The sequence below is a fragment of the Procambarus clarkii genome, chromosome 71, assembly GCF_040958095.1.
Source record: "Procambarus clarkii isolate CNS0578487 chromosome 71, FALCON_Pclarkii_2.0, whole genome shotgun sequence".
In the NCBI taxonomy this organism is placed as follows: Eukaryota; Metazoa; Arthropoda; class Malacostraca; order Decapoda; family Cambaridae; genus Procambarus; species Procambarus clarkii.
The window spans coordinates 18,441,100-18,451,260 of NC_091220.1; the positions used below are offsets into that span (position 1 = coordinate 18,441,100).

Below are 10,161 nucleotides of genomic sequence, written 5' to 3' on the forward strand. Positions count from 1 at the left end.
ATATTTCACATTTATGTCCTATTTTAAAATATAGCATATACAGTATATAAATGCTGATACTGTATGCTACCTTACCTTGAGGTGCTTCCGGGGATTAGCGTCCCCGCGGCCCGGTCGTCGACCAGGCCTCCTGGTTGCCGGACTGATCAGCCAGGCTGTTGGACGCGGCTGCTCGCAGCCTGACGTATGAGTCACAGCCTGGTTGATCAAGTATCCTTTGGAGGCTATACCATAGGTTATACCATAGGTTTTGTACAACTTGAATAGTCCAACTTTGTATAATCTTCAGCATGGCCTGATTCAATACCAACCACGCACCATTGGTATATATTCATAAGCCAAATGTTATCTATACAAGATTTTTAATAAGCATATTTTTACAAGTTCCTTATAAATGACCAACATAAGAGTACATACAAGTGATAAAGCAGTACTGGATAATCCATTGTGTACACTCTTAACGTGGGACATGTTTAATTAAAGTAATGCTACAACATTAAGCAATCACCTCTGACAATGTGACAACTGATTGTAAAGAAAATCCCAAAATAAAGAATAGAAAAACTAATGTTCTTTGGTTACATAATAGGAAACTGACTTATAAACTATTTTGAAAGCTGCAAACTTGATCTAATTCGACATCACAGTAAATCCATTTCAGGCTGAAGGTGTCTGGCATAGATATTGATATCCACCACAATTTCTTATTAGCATCTGGATGTAACCTCAAACCATTGATCGTGCACAAAAGCTTAAGTGATAGAGCTCAACAGATTTACATGTACAACCTTTCTATATGTATAAAGTTAGTCGTTGATATTACAGATGATAATTACCCATTATATCAATAACCAAATTCATTCAGGATAATTCACTTCTCTCCAGCAAGTTTTATAAATAATATCCAGGAAGAGCAGTGACGAGTTCAGGTATTTAAACATGCCGTTGATGTGCCAATATAAAGTCGTAATGCACATACTGTACGAGTTGTGTAGAATTGTGAAACACTTGTCATACCTCAAACTATTTAGAGCTTTTAATTTTTGACTTCTACATATATTGTCTTCCCTATCTATCGTATACCAAATGGTTTGCAGTGGTCGACTGAGGAACTTGGGAAGCTTATCAAGTGGACATACATACTGCAACAAAATGCTTGATAAATTATCTTTGAAAGCATTATTGCCTATTATAATACATCCTAACCTTAGGGTACTTTTGACCAATTGTATTTATACAGTAATCTAGCACATGTTTAAAGAATAAAACACAGTATGATGTATTCTCCCTCAACCACTGACATGGATCATGGAATGGGTTTGAAACTATCAGTATTTATTTCAACAGCAAGATCACACATTCTGAATTATATATACATAAATTATGTGAAATAAAAAGACTTGATTCAAACCATCTTAGGCAAGTGCTGGAGATCACATTCAAGTTACGAGGACAAGCTTAGTGCCTCTTGCTCAGCGCCACACCGAGCCCCACCAGCGCTCCAAGACCAAGGAGGGCACCACCTGCTATTGCTGCTCCTTTCATAGCATCTGTAAGAAAACATTTTCCTCTTAATCTATTTTAAGTAAATGCCATCCAAATTGCACAATTTCCTTCATCACAATACTAAGTTCTCCACACACACACACACACACAGGTCTCCTGTGTGTGTGTGTGTGTGTGTGTGGAGAACTTATAACTTATATAATTTATGTACAATTTGGTAAATTATAATTTTGTTACACCTCGGCACAGTCTTTACACTTGCTACCATTTTCATTGTTCTCTTCTGTCCATTATCAACCCATATTCAATAAATTTAATGAAAGCATCTATATCATCTGAATATCACTCCATTTGCAGGTGATGAGTCACAATAACATGGTTAAAGTATGTTGACCAGACCACACACTAGAAGGTGAAGGGACAACAACGTTTCGGTCCGTCCTGGATCATTCTCAAGTCGCTCACTCAATTTATTAATAAAATTAGGAGCCATGATGAGGATTCAAACTTATGCTCTGGGTACAGTACTCCCAAGTAAGCTTACTTGAGAGTACCCAGTACTCCATTTATTCATAATTATCATTGCCAATCACAACACACCAGTACTCTACTGGCTCGCAAACATTCATGGTATTTATACATGTGAAAACTCACCTTTCTCCATTCTTTTCTTAATGCAAGTTTCAAGCTCCAAAACTTGTCGATTTCCTGGTTCTACTTGTAGAAGCCCCTTCAAGTACTTAAGTGCTACCTGGTATTCCTGTAATCATATGTAAACATTTACTACTACAAAGACAGTTCATATCTTTATCATATATTTAAATACATCACTTAAGATTATACAGAATGTAATAACAAAAACAAAATACAATACTGTATTATGATTTTGCCAAAATGCACTACAGCACAAGATTATAACTACTAAACCAGAACTACTACAGTATAGCTATTAGTAACCAAATCAAGAGCCACTTAAAAGTTATTTTTCTAAATAAAATGAAGTCACCTAATTTTACCAGTTTGACATACAATAAACATGAAAGTCCCTTCATGTTCATTGCATTATTTCTTGGGAACAACTGAGCATTAAAATCTGATGTTAACGTACAGTACAGTTGTAGAGTACATTAGAAAATAAGTTGAAAATTTTAAGAGAGATATCTTCCAAGGTATTATAGTTTAGTACTTGTCAGTTTTCCCAAGAAAGTACAGGTAAATAAATGACATGGATCTATGAACTACCTACGATCTATGAATGTGATGCTGCATTTATATACCTGTATTATATACACTACAAACTTACATGAATAGAATTTCTAAAATACTGTGCTCAATTACAAAATGGAAAACCACACACTATTAGAATATTCACGTTACTGTTACTGTGTACGTGAGGTTACTGCTTGCCTACCTTTAACCGCGCATTTCCAATAGCCAGGTAGTATATATAGTCGCGTTTGCCAATTTCATCTGGACGCTTGTAGAGTTCTTCCAGGAGCACTACTCCTCGCTGGATGTCTGCTGGGTACCTTGTGTTCCAAAAAAACCCATAATGTTAGTTTTAGTTACAAAACAATATCAAATTAAAAATTACATTTTCTGTTACAGCATCAACAGTAGCATTTTCTTGGGCACTCGCATATATGATACTGTATCTGCAATATAGTTCAGTACTAAGTTATTGTATTTGATACAGTAGGTGGAAAATTGTTTGCTGTACGTTATCCTATCGTACAGGGTAAACAAGGTTCTATCTGTAATATACTTTGTTTTCATATATATAGTACCGAATAAACCCAAAACTCGAGCAGACTAAAGCATGTAAAATTCACATAGTAAATAGTATAGGAATTCCTACAGTATAGGAATGGCAGTTTTATAAGAAGTTGGTACAATGAACAACATTCCTCTCTGTACAATGCTTTAAACAAAAAAGTACAATTTGTCAAGGAGTTAATTGTGAACTTTAACATATAACCCAACCTATATTAAACATTTAATCAACATTAATTACAAAGTTTAAAAGCTTGAAGTTTATTCCCACATCTTCAGTTATCTTTATACTGTACTGTGCAAATTTTTATTTAGTATACATATGGTATATATATTAACTGTAAAAAATCTTAAATTAACAAACAACAAAGTATGAGTAAACAAAAGAAATATGTATATGTTCGTGCACTTACTTGCTGCGAACTAGGAAACAGGCGTACTCAAACTGTGTCTTGCTGGATATTACCCCTTTACACATTTCCTCATTGTAATTCTGTTCAAATATCTGAAATAGAATACAAGCATATACAACACACTATACAATGCGAAGCTACTGTATGCCGGCCAAGCAGTTAACAAGCTAATATACTAACAAACATTAAGTACTGTAATGTCCATTTCCAGCAATTTGAATACAAATTTGATCATTAGGGTAGGGAGGAAAAATAAACAGTACAGTACACACAGAAATCACAATTGCGTGATGCATCAAATGAACTTCGATATCAACTCTTTTTTTTTTTTACCATGTCATAGCTCAGTCGATTAAGGCAGCGTCTGGGATGCTCTCGGACGCAGGTTCGAATCCTCGTCACGGCCCTTGTGGATTTGTTTACTACAGAATAATAATTCAGGAATGATACTCGTCTGATGGAGGTATGCAGGACAGACCACAGAGCGCTGTTATTTGCAGACAAGTGAATATCATGAAATGAAACCTGTGGATCTGGTCCAAAAACATCTAACATTGTAATATCACTTGTAAAGCTACTGGATGTGCAGTTCTGTACAGAGTATTACAGGAAATAAAATGTAATCAACTTACCCTAAGGTAACAAACTGACCTAAATTATATCCTTAATAACATTAAACTAAATCACTTAAAACCAACCTGAACTTACCCAGTTCTATATCTTAATCTTGAAGAAATACAAATTTTAGCCAAACATCCTAAATTTGACCACTATAAACAGTGTATCAAAGTGTACACTAAAGTACTGTATATAGTACTCCATTATTACTAGTGATATCTCACAGGAACATAAACCAGTGCAGTAGATAATCAGATGCACTGGAAGGATTGTGATCCAGATAGTGTTCAAGGTAATGGAGTCGATCTCTATAAACCAGTTATATATTAGATATACAAAACAATGTATAAAAGCTTATGTTCTATATATGGTGTATGAGTCATGTGACATCACTGTGGTGTCATAGATGAATTCCACTGCAGTTTTTGGACGCTTCTGAATGAGACGGTATCAAACAACCCGAAACGCTATGCGTACTAGTGGCTTTAGGTAATGTATGTACTAGCTCTATCTATAAATCCAACATTATGGTTGTAAATCAACTATGTATGTACTTTCCTGAATAAAATTGACTTTACTTTACTGTACATATATCCACAATAGTGTTTAGTACTTAAGATTAAGTAAGCACTAGTGTTCATACAGGTTTCTCAAACATTTTCATTCAAAAGTGCAGCATGTTTCTCAATATGGTCCACTTCCAATATAGTGCAGAACATTATAATTAGGGCCCATCAGACACCAAGACTAGACCAGCGTTGAGGTACTACGGGTCACTTCGGGACTCCTGGTTCAACTTTGACGATGAAACGAAACACTATGCGTGTTAGCGGCTTTGCACGAATGTAAAAATATTTCTCGCCAACCTATTGTACCTTCTTGCAAATAAAAATTATTATTATTATTATTATTATTATATGAGTAGATGAATGGACACTTGCTCTGCCTGGGAACAGCCAGTTCTTAGTTAGTTCCCAATTCACAATACATTATAGTTTTACCAATTCTAGAAATTAGTACGAGACAGCTATGTACAATACGACCCCTAACCCCCCCCTCAGGGCAACACATAAAATATATAGCACTGTATAAATTTGTTTTGTTGGGGACAGGATGCCTATATATATATATACTTTAGATTTGGATCGCGGTCCACTCTAAGGTTGAACTACTGACCCTCCCCAGGAATGCAACCTTACACCACTTACCTTAACTCCAGGATACCAATTTACTGCTAGGTGAACAGAGGCATTAGGCGAGAGGAAATATGCCCAACCATTTCTGTCCCGCCCGGTAAACGAATCGAGAATCCCTGATTGAGAACGAAGCCAACTGTATTACGAGTTCAACGAGCAGCTATAAGTCGAGTCAAGGCAAAAAGTGGCTTATGTGACCATCAAGGATCCCAGGGACATTACCCTGCTGGGACAGAAATGGTTGGGCACATGTCCTCTCACCTAATGCCTCTGTTCACCTAATTGTAAATAGGTACCCTGGTTAGGCATCTATTATGGGGTTGTATTGTATGATAAGTCAGTAGTTTAACCTTGTAGGGCCCCTCGATACAAGTCTCAAGCATGATTATATATATATATACATATACAGGCCTCCTGTCCCCATCAGGACAATAATATCTCATGGTTTTCCCGACACTAAAATGATGTAATCCCCCCATGAATCATAGGCCTGGGAGGGGTATAGCTGGTATAGCTGCCAGCAGGTGTGAAGGTCACCACGTGCCCTGAGGGTGCCCTAGGGGTGCCCTGGGGGTGCCAGGTGCCCCGGGTACTGACCTTAAGGTCCTCAGGGGAGCAGAACTCAGAGAGAGGGTCAGCCATGATCCAGCGTCCAGGGCGGCGGCCTCCACAACACTGCTGGTCGCTTATCATAGTAAGTTTTTGTCGTCGAAATTTTTAGTCCTGTACATGTAGCGTCATTTGTAAATTATAATATATATATTATAGCTTTATTTGGTAATAATTACAAGCTAATATATATATATGCGTAAAGCTACTGCGTATATATAATTGTTGGTTATTGTTTACGTGGGGCTTTATAAACATTTATAAGAAAACACTATAATGAGTTTTGTATAAATTTTGGTGTTTAAATACACGTATTTATTGATTTACTTGTTTATTTTTATATTTATTTATTTATATACAAGAAGGTACATTGGGCTGAGAAAGTATATATAACATTGGTGTTTGAGTGGTACATTCTTGTAAAGCCAATAACAGGCGTACTAGCGTTTCTGGCAGTTCATATATTATTAATTAGTACAATGTATAGCTACCACTATATAAGACAAAGGTTCAGTACAGGTTCACACGGGAGACATCTCCCGTCACGTAGGGTGCAGTCGCACCTCCACAGATCTCCAGTATCATCTATTGATACTGGTAATGGCTCAAAAGGGCCACCACTTACGGGCTATTCATGCCCGTGCCACCTTTTGGGTGGCTTAATCTTCATCAATCAATCAATCTACAGGTACAGTACATTTTTGCGACGTCAATTCAAAAATATATTTTGCGCGTGAGTCTCACCTAGTTGTACTTGTCGGTGAAGGGCTACGCCTCAGAATTAGGGTTCCACCTCTCAACCCCTATTTACCTGAGGGCTACTAGCCCTAGCGGCCTCAACGAGGACAGGAAGCCGGCGGCTTATCGAAGGTCCCCTCCCCTCCCCCATTTGTCTTCATGATCAATTCCAGGTAGACTTTTAAAATTTAACACACTTTTGGCATTTGCGGCTTCGACGGGTAGGCTGTTCCATAGGTTTATAACCCGAATTGATTGGTTACAGAATATATAGAACCTATTGGACTCTGTCATAACTATATTTAAGGTGTTTTCCTTTATATATATATATATATATATATATATATATATATATATATATATATATATATATATATATATATTAGTATATTTTGGTAGCAGTCTTTCCTGTAGACATATATTATTAAATATGACCGAAAAAGTAAGATTAATAATTCTAACACGAATTTTCTCGATCTTTCGTTCATTCCTTTTCACTGTTGGTGGTAATTCAAAAATTAATTCTCCAAAATTCATTTTTATTTCTAGTCTGACGCGACACTTGAGCGCGTTTCGTAAAACTTATTACATTTTCAAAGACTTTAGTTTACACATACACAACTGAATAGAACTTACACATCTCCGATTTGTTTATATCTACATTTGAGTGAGGTGGATGGGGTGAGGTGGTGTTTTAGGTGGATGGGGTGAGGTGGTGGGGTATTAAATTCATCAACACAAGACAGAACACGAAACAATGGGTATTGAATGGAAGTGATTGTAGAAAGCCTATTGGTCCATATTTCTTGATGCTTCTATATTGGAGCGGAGTCTTGAGGTGGGTAGAATATAGTTGTGCATTAATTGGCTGTTGATTGCTGGGAACCAGCAATCAACAGCAATACCTAGAAATATACCTAGAAATAATCCTCAAATTATGTTATAATATACCTGTTGATAATCCTAAAATTTTACTATAAGGTCCCTACTAATCTTCGTCAAATTTTCTTACAATGTACCTGTTAACTTTTTCAATTTTGCAAGAAATTACCTACTTCAAATTATCTGTTAGATTAAGGACCTGCCTGGAACGCTATGCGTGTTAGTGGCTTTACAAGAATGTAAAAACATCAATGCTATGTACTCTTATAAAACCAATGTACCTTCTTGTATATATATAAAAACAAATAATAAATATATAAATATTACAAGGCACTGCAAACGTATAACTCTACGTAAAACAAATCCCAGATTTCAGAGTTCAAACAAGTCGTAATGTTGTTATAGCTGCCTATATTTCTTAAATAGTGGCACTAGGGCCGACCCCGACTGGCCATTGGCCCTCACATATTCCCTCCTATGTAGCATCTTGAAAAGGTGGGTTATGTTCACATGTTGTTTAAGATTCGCTACCTGGAACAAAAAGTTCCAAATAGCACGGGCTATGGTGAGCCCGAGATGCTTTCGGTGGTCAATATATGGGATTCATAACAGACTCTGACTCCACTATTGATAACCATCATATCTATGCTTCAGACACAGGAGTCAATATTAAAGATAAATTCAGCCAAATAAAAAAATATAATAAACATGGTAGTTTCTCACTATATCAAATCAAATCAAATATTTTGTATATATATATTTTGTATATATTTTGTATATGGAACAGAGAGAGAGAAGAAACAGAGATATTCAGTTACGTTACCGACTATAATATATAGTATTCGCAGGGATTTATAATGTATAAAATGATATATAATATCAGATGATGTAGCCTAATATTTTTACATAACTTACATTAAATATAAAGGCTTTATTGCTCACCTTGTAAATATAAATTCCATACTGATGTATTAATGATCATGTAGAAAACGGAATATTACAGAAATCATACGGTGACATAGATTGTATGTTCTGAAGCTTGTATGATTGTATGATGATATGGTGTTTGTTTTGTGTGAAGAATTGTGCTTGGGGCGGTGAAGGGTTGGTGGGTGATGGGGGAAGGGAGGGAAGAAGAGGTGGGTAAGGGGTAAGGGGTGGGGGAGAACTGTGAGTGCAGGAAGAATCAATACAGGGATATGTATGGAGGCAGGCATCATGCGTGTGGTGGCTGCTGCCTCTCTCTCTCTCTCTCTCTCTCTCTCTCTCTCTCTCTCTCTCTCTCTCTCTCTCTCTCTCTCTCTCTCTCTCTCTCTCTCTCTCTCTCTCTCTCTCTCTCTCACTCTCTCACCCCGTCACTGATCTCTCATCTCTCCTCTCCGTCTCTCTCTCACCCCGTCTTTTCCCCCTCACAGTGACGTGCGACACACACACACACACACACACACACACACACACACACACACACACACACACACACACACACACACACACACACACACACACACACACACACACACACACACATATACACACACACACATATAGGGGCCTGGTAGCCTGGTGGATAGCGCGCAGGACTCGTAATTCTGTGGCGCGGGTTCGATTCCCGCACCAGGCAGAAACAAATGGGCAAAGTTTCTTTCACCCTGAATGCCACTGTTACCTAGCAGTAAATAGGTACCTGGGAGTTAGTCAGCTGTCACGGGCTGCTCCTGGTGTGTGTGTGTGTGTGTGTGTGGTGTGGGAAAAAAAAGTAGTTAGTAAACAGTTGATTGACAGTTGAGAGGCGGGCCGAAAGAGCAAAGCTCAACCCCCGCAAACACAACTAGGTGAACACTTAGCTATTGTGTGTGTCATATTGTAGATATGATAGAGCCCAGTAGGCTCAGGAACCTGTACACCAGTTGATTGACAGTTGAGAGGCGGGAAGAGTGAGTATAGTTGGCCCAGGCCCTAGGCCTAGGGGCCAGGCGGACCTCGATAAACCTCAGTACGGGCTTCCTGTCCCCGATGATTGGGGAGCCCCAGGAGTCCCTCAGGGTAACAAGCACCGGCCCCGCCCCACACAGAGAACACTGGGAAGCTAAACCCAAAACTCGACCCCCAACCAGAACACAAATGTCATCCAGTGTCATCCGACAGAGCAGAAGCCGGCCGCCGGCCGCCCACCACGGCTGAGGGCACACCAGGAGCCCACCACGGCTGAGGGCACACCAGGAGCCCACCACGGCTGAGGACCCACCAGGAGCCCACCACGGCTGAGGACCCACCAGGAGCCCACCACGGCTGAGGGCACACCAGGAGCCCACCACGGCTGAGGGCACACCAGGAGCCCACCACGGCTGAGGGCACACCAGGAGCCCACCAAGACTCCCGGCACCTCTGGACCAAGCCGGCGCCGGACACCGTCACCCCGCCGGAAG

At 38.9% G+C, this 10,161-nt stretch overlaps 1 protein-coding gene across 2 annotated transcripts; it reads right to left on the bottom strand.

Annotated features, from left to right (window-relative positions):
- Nucleotides 1-343: 343 nt before the first annotated feature.
- On the bottom strand, nucleotides 344-6,260 carry LOC138349556 (mitochondrial fission 1 protein-like). 2 transcript variants are annotated; one of them, XM_069312187.1, is made up of 5 exons: nucleotides 6,104-6,260; nucleotides 3,693-3,784; nucleotides 2,918-3,035; nucleotides 2,161-2,266; nucleotides 344-1,550 (listed from the first exon to the last, which is right to left on the bottom strand). In XM_069312187.1, exons 1-5 carry the CDS (start codon nucleotides 6,197-6,199, stop codon nucleotides 1,459-1,461), a joined length of 504 nt encoding a protein of 167 aa, XP_069168288.1. In that variant the 5' UTR covers nucleotides 6,200-6,260; the 3' UTR covers nucleotides 344-1,458. The 2 variants fall into 2 exon arrangements, with proteins under 2 accessions (XP_069168288.1, XP_069168287.1); XM_069312186.1 differs by lacking the exon at nucleotides 6,104-6,260 and adding an exon at nucleotides 4,026-4,262.
- Nucleotides 6,261-10,161: the final 3,901 nt, after the last annotated feature.